We start from the raw sequence: 20,024 nt of genomic DNA on the forward strand, positions 1-20,024 counted from the left end.
CGTTTCATCCGGCTTTACTTGAACCATAAGTTAGAACTCTTAAAATCTGGATTTTTCAGTTGCTTTATTCGAATCAAGTATAAAACATGATTCAAATCATAAGTTGTGAGAAAATTAGGAATTTCGTCTAGAACATTTGATCCGAATCAAAAAATGAACATGATTCGAATCACAACCTCATGTGATTCGAATCAAGTGTAAAAATTGATTCGAATCAATTGTCCTTATGAAGCCACATTTGAGCTTTGCTCAATTTAATTTGAATCATAGTTTCTTCTTGATTAGAACTAAAGTTTCACAAGACTCATTTTCCATCCTTGATTTAAATAGTTGTTTCTTTGGTGAAAGTCACAAGTGAGTGAAACCCATAAATACAAAGATGTAATTTTGTCATATCTTTTTAGTATATATATATATCCATCTCCATGAACCTTTAATTATCTTCTTCTCTAGAACAACCTCTTGAGTATAATCCATGTCAGATTCACTTCTTTTTACCGTACACCGTTTTTGTACAATTTTATTGTCGTTGCTTGTGAATTAGAGAAAGCAAGTTGATTAATATTTGTGTTCATCTTGATTTATCAAGATCATGATAACAATTAAGAACGAAGACTCATTTACCTAAAAATTTGAAAGAACCTTGTGTGTGTTCTACATTCACATTCATCTAATCGCTTGACTGACACCTTGTACTTTTATATTGGTTTTTGAGATATTCTAACATTATCCATCATCTTCATCCTTAGTTTATTCCATTATTGAGGACTTTCATCTCTAAAGATTAAGTGATTGAAGGAGACTAGTGGTACATTAGGGTATATAATATTTTTTTTTGTGAAGTTTACTGTTTGTAACAGGTGCATGTATCATTTCTTGATTGCAATTTGGTTTTCTTTGTTATTGATCAAGAAGGGAGTTTTTCAATATACTCCAAGGGAGATTTTGTCGAGATCTAGTATAAATGATACACAAAGATATATAATGCCTTACAGATCATTTATACTAGATCTCGACAAAGATTAACACAAAAATCTCTTGAGTCTATAAATTAAGTAACTTTCGTCCTTGTTACCATAATTATTTCCAATGAAAGCACATATTTTACTTTGGAAAGCAAACTAATCTCACTTTTTTCTTTTTCAGTATGTACATAACACAATGATCTGAACACCCTTAAGTGTTCATAAACATGCGTTTTTCCATGTAACATCTCATAGGAAGATTTTCCATTTGGCTTTGAGGAAGGAGTTCGGTTAATAAGATGCCTAATCGTTAAAATACATTCTTCCCCAAAAGAAATAGACATATTTCCTTGGAATCTCATCTCTCGTGCCACGTTAAGTATATGAGTATGTTTTCTTTTGTGGTATTTAATGAAAATATTGTAGCGGTTGTGCTAACAAAAATTACAATGTAATGAGTAACTTATTGAATTCACATAGAATGAGAAATATAAAATATTTTCAATGAGTGTTTTGGTTATTTAAATAAAAGAAGTTAGAATAATAGAAATATCATTGCTAGAGAGTGTTAGAATTAGGTGTTGAAATTATTATAATATTATGTATATCAAATGACGAGTCATGTTCATTTTAATCTTCAATACATTGATTCACAATGTTATCCATGTCAGAAAGTATTGATAATATAAAATTCTAAAAACAATACAAAAGCATTATGCTTCAACAATATATGTGAATACCATGTATATATCTACATTAAACTCTAGCTAATGATATAAATCTACGTAGAATAATAGAAATTCATTAGACTCTAGGTATAAATCTACTAGGTATAAATCTACTAGCACCTCTTAACACCATCTAGGTCTACATATAATGTTATAAACAACCATGTCCTTCAAAGCTTAACAACGAGTTACCCTTGATCTAGACATAAGAGACCCTATATGAACCTCGTAGATCCATAAATATAATACAAATATAACAAGTATTAGTAGTAAGATGAAAAATCAAATATATTTGATAGATTAATCTAGGCATAACACCATGATCACACCAAGTACATAAAATACATAATAATGTACATACCTAATCCCAATAAAAAAGAACTTAACTACACATGACAATAATAAGTAGATAGAAGGTGTATAAGTAAATAAGCAGAACCATCATTGGACAATCTGATATTCCTTGGCTAGTCCATATCGACAACCTTGGGTATTATAACCACTCCAACTCCCTATCACTGAGAGTTTTACTAAACTATAAACTAACTAAAACTATGTAAAACTGAAATATCAAAACAACTTGCTTAGCCCCTTGTTTAGAGATTTCCAAAACTTGTCCTCATTAGCTGGGTGAGTTATAAGTCGTCCACCGAATCTTGCATTTAGGCTGCTTTGCGCCAAATTCTTCTTCAGACACCTTTGTGAGCCGCCCTAAATTCACTATGCAAGATAAATATTTGCCCATCGAATTTGCCTTATTTTGAACCTTTCATTTTGCCTCAAATTCGATGGTCAAACTCAAATTCGACCATCAAATTTCAATTGTTTTCTTGCCATGCATTCTATTTCAATATTACTGATCGAGCCCAAATTCTCCCAAATAATTTAGCAATTGATTCTTTTTTTGTTTTCTTTTCTATCTTAAACATAAAATGATATAAAAAGAATAGGGAAGCCATAGAATTGTTTCAACCATTTAAGCAAAAAAAATAAAAAATAGGGAAGTCATAGAATTGTCTCAACCATTTAAGCCAAAAATAAAGAAAAATAGGGAAGGAAAAAAAACTATTTTTAATTTTATCAAAAGGAATAGTAATTTCAATTAATATTGTTCAGAGTATGAGCAAACACAACATAATCTGAAGGATAAAAATAATCCAACCCTACAAAAGAAAAACTACAAGAGCATTCATCAATGTCCAAAACAACCTGACATTTGAGGAAATTAGCTCTAGTTGGGATCTTATTATAAATAATTTTCCAGAAAAAGATAACCACCTTGAAAGTGTTGAGAATGTATCATGTGTGAGTAGTGTGAGTAATAGCCCTATATTGGTTGGAAATGTGGAGACTTGAGCATTTATAAGTGAGAGAACCCACCCACCTATTACCTTAAGATTTTGGGTGAATATGTGGTGTGTTTCTCACAAAGGTGTTGCTCTAAAAGAAGAAGTCCCATAATGTTCAATGCTCCCTAGTGAAAAATCCCCCAACAAATGGTATCATGAGCCCTTGGTTCGACAAATGGACCGACTTACTTGTATCGAAAGTCAACGCCATCATAAGGGTGGTGAATAAGAAACGTTCAGTTGAAGAGTGTCAACGGCGTCAGGATGGTGAATAAGAAACGTTTTGTACGGTACAATAATTTGTGGAAGTAAAAGAGCTTCCAGTTGAGGGGGAGCATTGTGGACTCACACTTGAGGGGGGGGGGGGGTATTGAGAATGTATCAAGTATGAGTAGTGTGAGTAATAATCCCACATTGGTTGGAAATATGGAGACTTGAGCATTTATAAGTGAGAGAATCCACCCACCTATTACCTTAAGATTTTGAGTGAATATGTAATGTGTCTCTCACAAAGGTGTTACTCTAAAAAGAAGAAGTCCCACAATGTTCAATGCTCCCTAGTGAAAAAACTCCCCTAACAGAAAGAAGCCAAACTCTTCCAAATGATAGACACATAAAGATTGGTACTAACCTTAGAGGTATCAAGACTAAGACTAGCCATAAGAAGAGATTGACACCCTAGACAAAATTCCAAAATAAACAGACTTATCCCCTGCTTTAAATTTCAAATCAAAACATCATCAACTAACAACCCACCTCCCCAACTTTTTGATTTTGTTAAATAAAGACCTAGAAGAGCATGAGAAATGGGTCTTTAGGGGTTGAAGAATAGCCTAGAAACCATCCTAGAAAGAGTTAAGGAGACCATATCCCACCCTTTTAGACACACCCTCCACAAATCAATCAAACATGGCATTTGAAACATAACATATGAGAAAGATTCCTCAGGGAAGTTTTTCTCAAAGTAGACGAACTATCCCCCATGAGAGAAATAACCACCTATAGACCATACCTAGCAACAATCAATATCGCACACCACAAATCAAATGAATCTAAAACAAGCCTCCATAGCCACTTCCCTAGTATGAAAAAATTGACCAAGCAGAGATCACGAAAAATCTATCCCATCTTTTTGCTTAGGTTTACACACATAGGTCCATCTAACCCAAGATGTTTTTACTCACCCTTAACATCCCCTCCACCAAAGAAACTTTCTCCGGATCTTAACAATAACCTTTCCAAATTTGACAGACATTTTCAAGGAGAGATAGAAGATCGTGATCGAGTACACAACATTCATATTAATAAACCGACTTTTAGCAAAGTTAACACTTAGGTAATACGTCAGCTCGAAGACACAAATGATGGATTTAATGATCTAAAGATTCTCGATCGAAGCCTCAACCCTGGAACGATGCTAGGTGCAGTTCAGGGGGTTCAATTGCACCCCAAGAGATTTCTTTAATTACACTAATATTATTATTATATTCAATTTTGAACCCCCTCAAAATTCTATTTTATTTTAGGCAAATTATAACTTCTATGAGTAACATGGACATTTATTGACTTTAAAGTAGCTATCTAGTTACTTGAACCACTTTTCTTTTCATTATTTTTTATTATAAATTAATTCTTATTATTAAAATATTTTATAAAAAAATACAAATTCTCAAAAAAAAAAAATATCACCAAATGGTACATCCCTTTACCATATATCCCTTTACCACTGCTTGTTAGGTAGTAAAATAAACCACAAACTTGGCAAGAAAATTAAATGTAATTTATATATATATATATATATATATATATATATATATATATATATATATATATATATATATATATATATATATATATATATATATATATATATATATATAACACCCCTGGTTCAAGATCCTAACTCCGTCACTGCCACATCTAGAATCAAGATATCATCAACATATACTAGAGATGAGATATTATGACTTATATAATCTCTAGCAAACAAAGATTAATTGGTATTAAAAACTTAATATCAAAATTGCCAACAATACCACGTTGTTCACATGTTATGTGTTTGTCACAACTGAAAAAATTCAAAATCTACAAAAACAAAGAGAAACTGATCCTTTAACTTCTTACACAATTGCTCATATCATGCCAAAACACACTTTGTACGAGTTTTGTTCACTTACGTGTTCATAGTCGACCAAATAATGCATGTAATTAACATCAGAAAATGATGCTGCAACTTACAATTATATGATAGAGAAACCATGTTTCTATGCCCCATCACACATTCCATATATAGATACATTTTTCTTGCAGGTGTCACTGGTTGGTGGGGAAGCAAAACTGAACCCCACCAAGGCTATTGACCTTAGTCTAATCTACTTGCTATATATATTCAAACAGAACCACATTTCATTGGGTCACTATATTACATCTCTCATTAATGCTACATGAAATATCATCATGCCCTTTTTTTCTTTTCTTCATTATATTATAATCTATTCTCATTCTCTCCTTAACCATCCTTCACCTATAACTTGGTAGAAAATGGAAATCAATATCAGTTCATATGATTCTTCTAGCTTGAACAGAAAGCAACATGATGATGTTAAACAAGATTATACATCATCTTCATCCTTCAATCTATCGAATGTTTCGAAACTCATTCTTCCACCACTTGGTGTTCCAAAAGAGAATCAAGTTTACTCAAAATGGATAATTTCACCAATGGATTCTAGATACAGGTAATTTGTTTGAAACCAAGTTCAGTTTTCGAACTTCTTTCTCTCTTAAAAATTATAATTTATGGATGATTATGTGCAGGTGGTGGGAGAGTTTTATGGTTGTTTTGGTAGCATATACTGCATGGGTTTATCCATTTGAAGTTGCTTTCATGCATTCTTCAAATAGGGAACTCTACATTGTGGACAATATTGTTGATCTTTTCTTTGCCATTGATATTGTTATGACATTCTTTGTGGCATTCATTGATGGAACTACTCATCTACTTGTCAGAGATTCCAAGAAAATTGCTGTTAGGTAAATTCTTAACTACTTATTTATCAGTTTTTTAATTCAAAAAACTTAAAATATAAATAATATTAATAAATATTAATTTTTATAAAAAAAAATTTCAATAATAAAACAAAATTATTTTAATAGAAGAATTCTCTATTAAACAATTAAGTGAAAATAAATAATATTAATATATAATATTAAATAGTAGATAGGATAAGATTAAAAATGATAATATTAAAAATAATATCTATCGACGAAAAATGTATTTATTAAAAAAGTATAACGAAGATAACTCTTGTGTTTATTTATAGGAATGTCTTCAATGTTTTTGAGTATTTTGGCAATATTAGGACTAATTCGGAGTAGTGAGAATATATTTTATCACAAAATACAAGGTGTTTTTACTTTTGATTTTTATAGAAAAATATCATTTCTAAAAATGATTATAACATAAATTTTTGTATTTTTTTAATTAAATAGATTTCGAAAATGTATTTTTTGATGACTCTTCTGAAAAAACATTTTTAAAATAAATTTATTTATAGAATTGAAATATGATAAAAAAAATTATATATACATTTTGAGATTTATTTCTAAATTCTAAAAATATTTTTTTTATTGATATTTTTATTTTTATTTTTTACTAAGGTGGAGAAATCATTCTTAAATTGCGTTAAGAAATTTCCATCTATAAATATTATACTCTACTAAAAATTGTTGTTGAACCCATATGAACATGCTTAAGTTAAAGAATATTATATATTAAGAATAAATTAATTAATCTCATTGATAGTTGCAAGAGTTTCTGACTATATTGTTTTGGATTCTAAATTTGGATCTCTATAGTTAAATTGAAGAGATTCTTACTCTTTAATTGAAATGTTCTTGAGTCTTTTAAAGTTATTATATGAGATTAATAATCTATTTAAAAGTATATTATGATATTTATTTAAAGACATTAATTTGAAAGATAAATTTCTGTAAGTTAATTAAAACATTTATAAGGATGATTCTTACTTATAAATTAAATCCATGACACAAAATATATCAAATAAGAAATTTGAATTTGTTGATTAGGTTAGAGTTATTAGAAGTAATTCATATTTATTAGTTGTACTATTTTCTTAGCCCCTAAGTTTGTTAGAGGGTATTTTAGTATTTTATCCTATTCTAGTAACCCTAGTTGTTGCTTATAAATAGGGTGACAATCATTGTAACTTTTATCATGTTTTGTAGCCGTCATTCTCTTAATATAATATTTCCGTTCATCATTCATTCTACCTTTGCACCAACAATTGGTATCTAGAGCTCCGGTTCAAATTCATTGGGAAACACGGGAAACACGAGTGAACGTGAGGTCTTGTGTGTTTGATTTTGATTCTTAGATTCGTGTTGAATCTTGAACAAAATCTGATCAGAATTTTAATTCTATGGGTTGGGAAACACTGTGTGAGAAATCTGAGTGTACTGTGCAAGGTAGAAAGATGAACGGAAACGACAACATGAACACCAAACTTCCAGTATTTGACGGTAAAAACTGGAATCGTTGGATGATCCAAATGCGTGTACTGTTCGGTGCTCAAGATGTTCTAGATCTTGTCACTGATGGTTGTGTTCCGGTAGCAGCAGATGCGACGGATGAACAGAAAAACGCACAGAAGGAAGTAAGGAAGAAGGATCAGAAAACATTGTTCTTCATTCATCAATGTGTTGATGTAAATGTGTTTGAGAAGATTGCAGATTCAACGACAGCAAAGGCTGCGTGGGACACACTGGTTAGATGTTATGGTGGTGACGCATCAGTGAAGAAGGTGAAGATTCAGTCCTTGAGAAAGCAATATGAGAATCTCAACATGAAGAATAATGAGAAAGTTTCTGAATACATCTCCAGAGTGATTCTGATCACTAATGAGATGAAAGCGTGTGGAGAAACTCTTTCTGAAGAAACAATCATGGAGAAGGTATTGAGATCCCTTACCTCTCAATTTGATTACATTGTGGTAGCAATAGAACATTCCAAAGATCTGAGCACCATGAGAATTGAAGAGCTGCAGAGCAGTCTAGAAGCGCAAGAGTTGCGTTTGACTGAGAGAACTTCTGAAAGGGAAGTAGAGCAGCAGGCTCTGAAAGCAACTTCTGATAGGAGGTATCAAAAGTAGTCAGAAGTCAGGAGAAGATCTGATGGTGGTCAGAAGTCAGAAAGCTCAACCTCTGATAGACAAAAGAATGCTCAGAAGGGAAAAGAGAAGTATGACAAGAAGAAGATCCAATGTTACTGTTGTAAGAAGTTTGGTCACTTTGCTAGAGACTGTTGGTCAAACAAGGAGAAAAAATCAGAAGAAGCAAATATAGCCAGAAGTTCTGATGACGAATCTGTGCTATTGATGGCCTCTGAATCTGATGATATGGATCTGATAGACTGGTGGTATATGGACACTGGCTGTTCAAATCATCTTACTGGAAACAAGAAATGGCTGGTTGACTTTGACTCTGAAAAGAGGACAAAGATCAGATGTGCTGATGACAAATATCTTAATGCAGAAGGTATGGGAAATGTCAGAGTGATTCTGAACAATGGGAAAACAGCATTGATTCAGAACATGTGGTATGTACCTGGCATCAGAAGCAATCTGATGAGTGTGGGACAATTAATTGAGAAAGGTTTTTCAGTTACCATGAAGGACAATCTTCTGAAGCTGTATGACTGCAATCAGAAGTTGATTATGGAGTCAGAACAGGGAAGGAATAGAACATTCAAGGTGAATGTCAGAACTGCAGACTCAGAATGTCTTAGTGCAACAAGTGCTGAGAAGGAGAGTGAGTTGTGGCACATAAGATTTGGTCATTTGAATTTCAGAAGCTTAAAACATCTGAATTCAAAGAAGTTGGTACATGGAATTCCTGCAATTAAGAAGCCTGAAAAGTCATGCAAAGTTTGCATGGAAGGAAAACAACCACGATTGTCATTTGCGTCAGAAACTGCTCCAAGAGCAAAACATGCCTTGGGAGTTGTACATTCTGATGTGTGTGGTCCATTTCCAGTAGCATCGATTGAAGGGAATAAATACTTTGTGTTATTTGTTGATGAGTTCACAAGAATGACATGGGTATCCCTTATTAAGTTTAAACACGAGGTGTTTGATGAATTCAAGAAGTTCAGAATGAAGGCTGAGAATCAGAGTGGTCAGAAGTTGAAGATTCTTAGAACTGACGGTGGAGGTGAGTATAACTCCAAAGAGTTCCAGAAGTTCTGTGAGGAGAATGGAATTGAGCATGAGGTTACTGCTCCTTATACCCCTCAACACAATGGTCTTGCTGAAAGAAGAAATCGCACTTTGCTTGATATGGTGAGAAGCATGCTAAAGGAGAAGAAACTTCCTCAGAAGCTCTGGGGAGAAGTTGTTGCCACTGCAACGTATGTACTCAATCGATGTCCTACGAAGAAGTTGAAGGAAATAGTTCCAATACAGAAGTGGACTGGAGATAAGCAAAGTGTTAGTCATCTGAAGGTGTTTGGTTCTGTTTGCTATAAACATGTTCCAGAAGCCAGAAGACAGAAGCTGGATGATAGAAGCAAAGTGATGATTCTGATAGGGTACCACAGTACAGGTGCATACAAGCTCTATTGTCCAGAAACCAATAAAATTGAATTCAACAGAGATGTGATTGTGAAGGAATCAGAAGTTTGAAATTGGGATAAGTCTCAATCTGATTCTGATGTTAGAACCTCTAAAGAAAGGTCAGAGTTAAGAATTTCTGAAGACGTTGATTCTGATTCTGATAGTGAGTCTGACTCTGGAGAAGACTCAGAAGATGAAGGTGACTCTGATGATCCAGACTCTGATGACCCAGACTCTGATGGTAATCCAGATTCTGGTGGCAATTCAGACTCTGGAAATATGCCAGACCCTGAAGATGGTCAAAGCTCTGGAGGAAGTCAACCATCTGAAGCTAGAAAATCTGAAGCTCAAGACTCTGAACAAGTTCAGAGACCACAAAGAATCAGAAACATCCCCAGAAGATATGCAGAATTTGACATGCTGCAAGACACTGAAGTAGACTCTGAAGGAGAAGTTATTCAGTGTGCCATGTTAGTAGACTCTGAACCCATAAGTACAGAAGAGGCTCTTAAGCAGAAGCTCTAGCTGAAGGCCATGAAAGAAGAACTTGATGCTATAGAGAGAAACAAGACTTGGAAGCTGACAGAACTTCCAAAAGACAAGAAAGTCATCAGCGTCAGATGGGTTTTCAAGCAGAAGTTAAAGCCAGATGGTTCAATTGGCAAACATAAAGCAAGGTTGGTAGCCAGAGGATTTCTACAGAAACCTGGACTGAATTACTCTGAAGTGTTTGCACCTGTAGCAAGACATGAAACAATCAGAATGGTGATTGCAATAGCTACTAACAGGAATTGGCCTCTGATGCATTTAGATGTAAAATCTACATTTCTGAACGGTCCATTAGAAGAAGAAGTTTACGTGTCACAACCTCCTGGATTTGTGAAAAAGAATCAGGAAGGGATGGTGTACAGATTATACAAAGCTCTATATGGATTGAAACAAGCGCCCAGAGCTTGGAATCAGAAGATTGATTCATTTTTCAAGAAGCAAGGCTTTCAGAAATGTGAGATGGAGTACGGTGTCTATGTTCAGCATACTTCTGAAGGAAATATGACTCTGGTATGTTTATATGTTGATGATATACTGCTGACTGGATGTTCTGAACAGGAGATAGCCAAGTTCAAGAAAGTTCTGATGAATGAATTCGAAATGACTGATCTAGGCAAAATGACATACTTTCTAGGGATGGAGTTCAGATACTCTGAGAAAGGTATTATTTTGCATCAGCTCAAGTATGAATTAGAACTTCTGAAGAGATTTAATCTAAATAATTGTAAGATTGCTGTCACACCTTCTGATACAAATCAGAAACTGGATTCTGACTCTGATGGAAAGGATGTGGACGCTACAACCTTCAAACAGTTGGTTGGTTCTCTGAGGTATTTGTGCAATACCAGACCTGATATTTGCTATTCAGTTGGGATGGTTAGTAGGTTCATGAGTAAACCTAAGTGGTCCCATTACCAAGCTGCTGTCAGGATTCTGAGGTATATCAAGGGAACTCTGAAGTATGGAGTATTATTTCCTTCTGGAAGAAAGAATGAGTCAGAACTTCTGAGTTATTCAGATTTTGATTGGTGTGGAGACAGAGTTGACAGAAGAAGTACGTCTGGGTACTTATTCAAATTTCTGGGAGGTCCCATTTCTTGGTGTTCCAAGAAGCAACCTGTTGTGGCGTTGTCAACTTGTGAAGCTGAATACATTGCAGGTGCTGTTACTGCATGTCAAGCTGTGTGGATTCTGAATCTATTGCAGGATCTGAAGATTAAAGTAAACAAACCTCTGAAGCTGATGATTGACAACAAGTATGCAATTAATCTTGCCAGAAACCCAGTGTTGCATGGGAGAAGCAAGCACATTGAGACCAAGTATCATTTTCTGAGACATCAAGTTCAGAGGGGAGTGTTAGAAGTTGTACACTGCAGCACTCAGAAACAGTTGGCAGATGTTCTGACGAAAGCTATCAAGACTGATCAATTTCTCAGATTAAGGGATGGAATTGGTGTTACAAGTTTTGATGGAATATGAATTAAGGGATGGTATTAGATTTTATTAGATTTAATTCATATTTAAATTGTATTATTTTCTTAGCCCCTAAGTTTGTTAGAGGGTATTTTAGTATTTTATCCTATTCTAGTAACCCTAGTTGTAGCTTATAAATAGGGTGACAATCATTGTAACTTTTATCATGTTTTGTAGCCGTCATTCTCTTAATAGAATATTTCCGTTCATCATTCATTCTACCTTTGCACCAACAAGAGTTGTGTGTTTTTGTTGTAAAATTAAAAGATTCAATTAAGTTAAAAAAATGTGTGAGAATATACAACAAAATTAAAAAAATGAGTGAGAATATAGAACAAAATTAATTAGTCTTCAATTTATGGATATCAATTTAATTTGATAGAAAAAAATAAAATAAAAATAATTAATACAATTATTTGTTTATCCAATTCGATTGAACGTTCTATTATGGAAAAGAGGGTAACTCTTCAATTCACTATACTTACAAGAGTTGTTATAAAATATTACAAATGAGTTAAAAAAAATAGTCCCTCAAATTCTCAAGAACAAACTCTATATTAAACTCAAATGTTTCCTAATACTCTCTAACTCTCTATATATAAATCACACTAGTCTAAGGTGTTTAGTTGTGTTTCACAATCCCCATTTGATATCTCCAAGAGTTTTCTAAATTCTAAGAAAACACTCTTAGGAATTTATCCTTGTCTCTCTAAAATTATTACTAGGATTCTCAAACTCTTTTCTTTGTTTTCATCTCTAAAGTTCTAAAGGTTCTAATAACAAAAATGCAAGAAATACATATATATAATGGTTAAAACTCAAGATATTTATAACAAACTCAAAACTCAACCCAATAACAAACAAATTTATGGACTAAAACGCACAAACCAAGAAAAAAACGGATAGGATGATTGAAAACCCAAATCACCGCAGATTGACCTGAAGCGTCGCCAACCGAAGCTCCTCCACCTTCGTTGTACCGCATAGTTATTGTTCTGACGTCATCTAACGACATCCTGGTTGCTTTTTTGGCTTTTTGGTTTATACAATCTCGAAGTATATTTTCTTTCTTTTTATCACATAAGGTTTTAAGGTCTACTTCAATAATCTCTACTTTGAATTGAAATTATGGTGATGCCAATTTAGTCATCAACCTCCTAGCTACTCTCTACCAATTCAACACTTACCAAACAATTTTTATGAAGTTCAAGACTCGTTTGTACCTTAGTCTTGCAACTTGCACCCACTTGGTCCTAACCATATTTTTCTTCTTAAGTAGTCTAACAAGCCCACAAATATGAATTTTGTGAATGCTTCCCGGAAGGTTCATGTCATTGAGTTTTACGATATTTTATACACATTCAAAGCATAACACTCTAGGTCTACGTAATTGCTTCTTGAGATAGTATAATTTCCATCCTTACCTTATTACGAGTCAAATGATAATCATAGGATTTTGTAATCGCTCTCTTAATACTACTAGTACTTGTAGTAGGAATCTCCACCTCAAATGGAGTCTTTTCACCATAGTTTATAAAATTTTCATCTCCGGGTCATTACTCTATTTTCACTGACGAGACACACTGAAAGTAATACATTTGCAATTGAATGTATTCAATCCTCCAGGTTCAACTTCTAACAACTCATAACCCATCATACATTTTCGTAGTCATTGAAGAAACAATACAAAATTTTACCATCAAACTCAATTAAATTGATTTGCACAATAGGAAAAACTTTGATGACCTTGAAAATATAGTAGGTTGCAGTCTTCCTACTCCATACCTGTATAAGTGTTTGGAAGTCTTTTCTTGTAAATGAACATCTGTCAATCAAGTAAGCTTATTTGGTAACAACCTTACTCTAGAAACTCAATGACAACTTAACGATCACATGTGTTTTTATCCCCGGTCTCCTGCAAAATTCACTAAATTGCTTAAAACAACCTTCAGACACCATCATGCCTTGACCTCAAATCTCATAAATTATTCTTGTCATGAAAGTCTTCATTATATGATGATGAATGAACAAAAACATTGAAACCTTTTAAAATATATAAATCACATATTTTAGACCATTTGGATATGATCCCTTAACCATGCAAAATCTTCAACACCCCATATTCAACTCTAGTGCAATAGCCAAGATAATCAAACATGATTATGGATAAAAAAAATCGCCTCAGCTCTAGAAAATACGTTGTGAAGAAGAAACTTATGATCATAAAATATTTTAAGCCTGACCATAACAAAACCATGTACCATGCAAACCTTATTGTCACCAAGGATAACTACTCTACCTTACTCCAACTTCAAAATCTAAAAGTATTATTTTTTTGAACACATGCGACAAGAGTAACCCAATTCTATGACTCAACCTTCTTCAGTCTCCAAATTTTACACCACCAGTACACAAAAAATCTCATAACTATCCTAATCTAAGGCAACAACAATCAAAATATAATCTTCATTGTCCTATCTCTTAGAAAAATCCCTCTTGAAGTGATCAAAACTTTGAAAAATAAAGCATTTAAATCTTGACTTATCAAACCCCTTTTGATTTGGATATCTCTCTACTCTAACCTCCTTCTCTTGAGACACTTAGGCCTTCACCACTATCGTCAATATTCAAAATTTTTATCTTTGAAAACTCTTTGCATCTCATAAATGTATGGACTTCATCCAAAATAATAGTACTTTCCTTACCATATAGAACGACATCCTTAAAATGCTCAAAGGATCTGAATAATGAGCTCAACAAGACATGATCCTTGTTATCATCATCAATCTTCAACTTAATATTCTCATGATCATTAATAATCTTGTGAAATTCTGTAAACGTCTCCACTATAAATGTGTTCTTTACAATTCAAAATGAGTAGAGTTGTTATTTCAGACACAAACAGTGAGGGAAAGACTTTGTCATATACAATGACTCAAGTTTTTCTCACATTGAAACCCCAATCTTCTCCTGGGAACTTCCTTAAAGCTCTATCTCTGAGACACAAGATAATGACACTTCTAGTCTTATCCACCATCCCTGACTTCTCTATCTCTGTTAGAAGTGCAGACATCGATTTCTCACCCTTCAATGCTTCAATACACTTCTCCCGAGTTAAGATTGTTTGCATCTTCTTTTGCCACAACACAAAATTGTTCTCTTCAGAAAATCTCTCGATGCGCCATTTAGAATTCATGGTGCTCATTTGTAAATAAAATCGCTATGCCCCGCGGTGGACACCACTTGTTGTAAAATTCAAAGGTTTAATCACACCAATTTTTTTTGATGTGTGACGACACAGAACAATGGAAACCAAAATAAATGGCTTTCGCAAATATAGTTCTCTATGCAATAGACATCAGTTTAACTTGACAAAAGAAGATAAAGTAAAGACAATAAGCACAATAACTTGTTTCCCCAATACGACCAAACAATCTACTCTAGGTAGAGAGTAGCTTCTGTGATTCACTATATTTTCAAGAGTCGTTACAAAATATTACATATGAGTTATAAGAAAATAGTCATTCAAATTTCCAACAACAACTTTTCAACTCTATATATAGAAATAACACAAGTCCAAAATATCTAGAAATGTTTTACAATCCCTTTAAGATATCTCGAATGATTTCTCAAATCCGAAAAACACTCTTAGAAATTGAACATTGTCTCTCTAAAATTACTACCAGGATTTTCAAACCCCGCGAAAACAAAAATGAAAAAGACTTATATCTCCTGAAACTAAAGATATGCATAACAAATCTAAAACTAAAACCTTTAATGAATGGACAGAAATGGAAAAGCTCAGAAGACATGATCAGACAAAAAAACATATAGGATGATTGAAAACTCGAACCCCTGACCGACCCAAAGTGTCGCCCGGCCGAGGTGCCGCCGGCCAAAGCTCCATGGTTCGGCTTACATTTTGTGGCGGTGTTCTCTCACCGCCGCCGACCACCTTTGTCAGACCACCTACCCACTGTTCTGACGCCACCTTACAATCTCTTTGCTGTTTTTACTGCTTTTTAATTTTTGCAATCTTAAAATAAGTTTTTTTTCTTCATCTCTTAAGATTTTATGGCATTAATTATATCAATCCTTTTAAGTTCTGTTTAGGTATTCCAAGTAAGTCTTTGAGTAACACCATTGTTATTCATATTGTAACTTGTTTGAGATAGGTACTTGTCATCATGGTTCATAATGGATGTAGCATCAACAATACCATACGAAGCAATAGGCTATATTGGCACCCACAAATTGAGTCTCCCTTACTTTCTCTTGGGAATGCTCAGATTTTGGAGAATCAGACGTGTCAAACAATTCTTCACAAGGCTTGAGAAAGACATCAGGTTCAGCTATTTCTGGGTCAGATGTGCTAGGCTTCTTTCTGTCACACTTTTTTCAGTTCATTGTGCTGGCTGTCTCTACTACATGCTAGCTGATAGATACCCTCAAAAAGGAAAGACATGGATTGGAGCTGTCATTCCAAATTTCAAAGAGACAAGTCCTAGAACCAGATACATTTCAGCCATCTACTGGTCCATCACTACCATGACTACTGTTGGTTATGGTGACCTTCATGCTGTCAACACCATGGAAATGATTTTCATTATTTTCTATATGCTCTTCAATCTTGGCCTAACTTCTTACTTAATTGGTAACATGACAAATCTTGTAGTCGAAGGAACTCGTCGCACTATGGAATTTGTAAGTATTATTTATTATTACTATCAGAAACGTAGGTACAATTGGCTGAACTCCGAACTTCATGATGACATTTTATATTGTTGTAGAGAAATAGCATTGAAGCAGCCTCCAACTTTGTGTACCGAAATCGCTTGCCACCAATGTTAAAAGAACAGATTCTTGCTTACATGTGTTTGAGATTTAAGGCAGAAAGCTTGAATCAACACCAGTTAATTGAACAGCTGCCAAAGTCAATTTGCAAAAGCATTTGCCAACATTTGTTTTTTCCAACTGTAGAGAAAGTCTATCTCTTCAAAGGCGTCTCGAAAGAAACCCTTCTGTCCCTCGTAAGAGTTGTTTTGTTTCTGTGAACTCTCACAAGCGGTCTCAAGTGCTTATTTCAGTAGATAAATTCAATGTGAATGTGTTGCAGGTTGCGAAAATGAACGCCGAATACATACCACCTAAAGAGGATGTTATAATGCAAAATGAAGCACCAGATGATGTTTACATTATAGTGTCAGGAGAAGTAGAGATCATTGATAGTGTTATAGAGAAAGAGATCATTTTAGGGACTCTAACAACTGGAGACATGTTTGGAGAAGTTGGTGCACTTTGTTGTAGGTCTCAAAGTTATACATATAGAACCAAGACTTTCACAGAGCTTCTGAGGTTGAAAACCAGTGCTCTTATAGAATCAATGCATATTAAAAAAGAAGATAATATATTAATTCTCAAAAATTTCCTTCAGGTTGGTTATTATTTATTACAAGTCGTGACGCTTATTATGGTTTTCATTTGAAAGCTTATATAGTATAATGTGATGCAATTGCAGCATTATAAGGAGCTTAAGGATTTGAGTATCAAAGATGTAATGATGGAGACTGTTGAAGAAGAGGATCCTAACATGGCTGTGAATTTGTTAACTGTGGCTAGCACAGGTAATGCTGCTTTTCTTGAGGAGCTTCTAAGAACTGGTTTGGATCCTGATATTGGTGACTCAAAAGGAAAAACTCCATTGGTATGTATGCTAACGTCTAACATTCATGCTCTTATTCATACATAACACAGACACTTGAGATAGATGGTGTGTCTGATGTCTGAGACGTGTTAGTGTCAACACTTTCATTATCTTAAATTATTATCGGTTTTTATGTATTCATGTCTGTATCAGTGTTTCATCGATTACTTCCTTCCTTACTATCAACTTAATAGTTGATTGTGTGTGCAGCACATAGCCGCATCAAATGGACATGAAGAGTGTATTAAAGTCTTGCTCAAACATACATGCAACATACACATAAAAGGTATCACATATATTTCTCTATGATTATAATTTTTATGGATTTATATTTCACATTCATATAGAAATTTACATTTCCATTATTGACAGATATGAATGGTAACACTGCACTATGGTATGCAATAGCTTCAAAACATTACTCAATCTTCAGAATCCTCTATCAGCTTTCTGCACTTTCTGATCCATACACAGCAGGGAATCTTCTATGTCAAGCAACAAAAAGAAACGATTTAACCGTGATGAACGAGCTTTTAAAGCAAGGACTAAACATCGACTCGAAAGATGGACACGGAACGAAAGCTATACAAATTGCTATAACAGAAAATCTTGTTGACATGGCTCAGTTGCTTGTTATGAACGGTGCAGACGTTGCTGATATACATACTCATGAATTTTCCGCATCTACCTTAGATGAACTGTTGCAGAAACGCGAAATCGGGCATTTAATTAATGTGAATGAGGCAATGCCTAATGAGTTTGTATTAAAGGGTGAAAATCAAGAAGAACATAAACACATTTGGGGAAGATATAATGTAGTAGAGTGTCCAAGAGTAAGCATATATAGAGGTCACCCTATAGTGAGAAGAGAAAAAGGTTTCACTGAAGCGGGAAAGTTAATAAAATTGCCTGATTCATTGGAGAAGCTCAAAATTATCGCAGGTAACGTTTCGAATTTTTCGTAAGTTAATACTGATACATCGATATTGTTATTATAAATTCTAGCATGTAGTCAGATACAAATGTGTCTTTGTCTGTATTTCTCGATCTCTCATTTTTTTTCTTCTTCTTTTGTTTGTGAACAATAGGTGAAAAATTTGAGTTTGATGCAAGAGATGCAATGGTGACAAATGAAGAAGGAGCAGAAATTAACAGTATTGATGTGATCAGAGATAATGATAAACTTTTTATTGTTGAATAGACTATTGATGCAAAATGTCAAGTGTATGTAAGTATATAATCTTGCACAAAAGAATTAGAGTGCTGCTATTCAAACACTCAAACACAGAAAATGACATCTTATTTGCTAATGTACAATATATTTCTTATACCCCCAACTCAATGGGGGGTTTGATTGTAAAATATAGTGACTTTGGATGTACTACATGATTTAGCATATTTCAAGGCTCCAACTATTGATATAAAATAGAAGGTAGACAACTTGCTTGTTTGATACAAGAAAAATACTTTGGGTTCTAATTTTCTAGCTTGCATAAATGGCTTCCGTTGGTAGCCTGATACCACATGTTCGTAGTTAATGACGCCCGGATACTACAAGTCTGTAGTTAACGCCGGGTGTCATCCAATACCAGAGTGCACCATGGTGGTGCTATAGGATTTCTACTTCATGCACCATGGTTTCCACCTATCACAGAGTAGGTGTCCAATAGGCGTACTCAAAGAAAGAAAGCCTAAATCTCGATTTCAAGGAGACCGACCGGTAACAACCTCTAAATACCACCATGTATCTTTGTTCCAAAGGAAAGCTTGGAAAGACCACTTGAGGGACACCATCTTCGTTCGATCATGATTTTGAACCCAAGGGAAGCCGACCAGCAAGAAAAAGCATATCATACTCATCCATCAGATATCGACGGTTTCCAAAGCCGAAGATCTCGTCCTTTAAATCAGCTGACGATGAAGCCGTTTGGACGACACTTCTGAGTACGAGCGATCTATATACACTTGCAACCGATCACAATATTTAATTAATATATTTATAAATTTATTTCCTAGTTGCAAAAGAATATATATATATATATATATATATATATATATATATATATATATATATATATATATATATATATATATATATATATATATATATATATATGTGCGAAGGCAACAAGACATATCGGATAGGAAGTAAACAGTTAGATTTCACCTTAGAAACACAATCAACTCAAGTGCACTCGAGTACGCATTAAGCAGTGTCACGCCACTCACTATCTTTTTAGGTCACGCGACAAGAGAAAAATGACAAAATATTTCAATGATAGAATTGCATTTAATGCTCATGTTCCCCATCATTATTAGGCAAAACCAAAGCAATGCATGTCAACCGAAGCATAGACAACCATTCCTGAAGGCCGACCATTACTGCTAAAAGACTCCCCCGACACCTTGAGTGCCCGACGAGTCTAAGGGACTACTATTCTGGGCTGGCCAAAGGCCCAATAAGATAAGGCTAACTCATCTTGCCCGCTTAATTGAGCATAAGGTATAAGTACATGTTCAAGAGGGTTTCAGATACACAATCTCTAATCTTCAGTCACATTATGATTATCTTGAACCGTAAACTTACTTGGGAATTTGAGTGTTAATCATGCATGCACTCCCCT

At 34.2% G+C, this 20,024-nt stretch overlaps 1 protein-coding gene across 2 annotated transcripts in view; it reads left to right on the top strand.

Moving 5' to 3' along the window:
- LOC127085672 (potassium channel AKT2/3) overlaps positions 1–18,799 on the top strand; it is a 33,836-nt gene extending 15,037 nt beyond the window's left edge. Inside the window, exons 1-9 of one of the 2 annotated variants that reach the window (XM_051026184.1) lie at positions 5,475–5,780; positions 5,860–6,075; positions 15,872–16,400; positions 16,487–16,726; positions 16,813–17,130; positions 17,215–17,400; positions 17,611–17,686; positions 17,773–18,342; positions 18,489–18,799. In XM_051026184.1, the coding sequence (XP_050882141.1) occupies positions 5,584–5,780; positions 5,860–6,075; positions 15,872–16,400; positions 16,487–16,726; positions 16,813–17,130; positions 17,215–17,400; positions 17,611–17,686; positions 17,773–18,342; positions 18,489–18,601 (2,445 nt within the window). In that variant the 5' untranslated portion in view covers positions 5,475–5,583 and the 3' untranslated portion in view covers positions 18,602–18,799. Of the gene's footprint in view, positions 1–5,474; positions 5,781–5,859; positions 6,076–15,871; positions 16,401–16,486; positions 16,727–16,812; positions 17,131–17,214; positions 17,401–17,610; positions 17,687–17,772; positions 18,343–18,488 lie in introns of those variants that run through there. The other variant, XM_051026178.1, reaches the window with a different exon arrangement.
- The last annotated feature ends 1,225 nt before the right edge of the window (positions 18,800–20,024 follow it).

Source organism: Lathyrus oleraceus, chromosome 1 (assembly GCF_024323335.1).
Source record: "Lathyrus oleraceus cultivar Zhongwan6 chromosome 1, CAAS_Psat_ZW6_1.0, whole genome shotgun sequence".
NCBI classification, from domain to species: domain Eukaryota; kingdom Viridiplantae; phylum Streptophyta; class Magnoliopsida; order Fabales; family Fabaceae; genus Lathyrus; species Lathyrus oleraceus.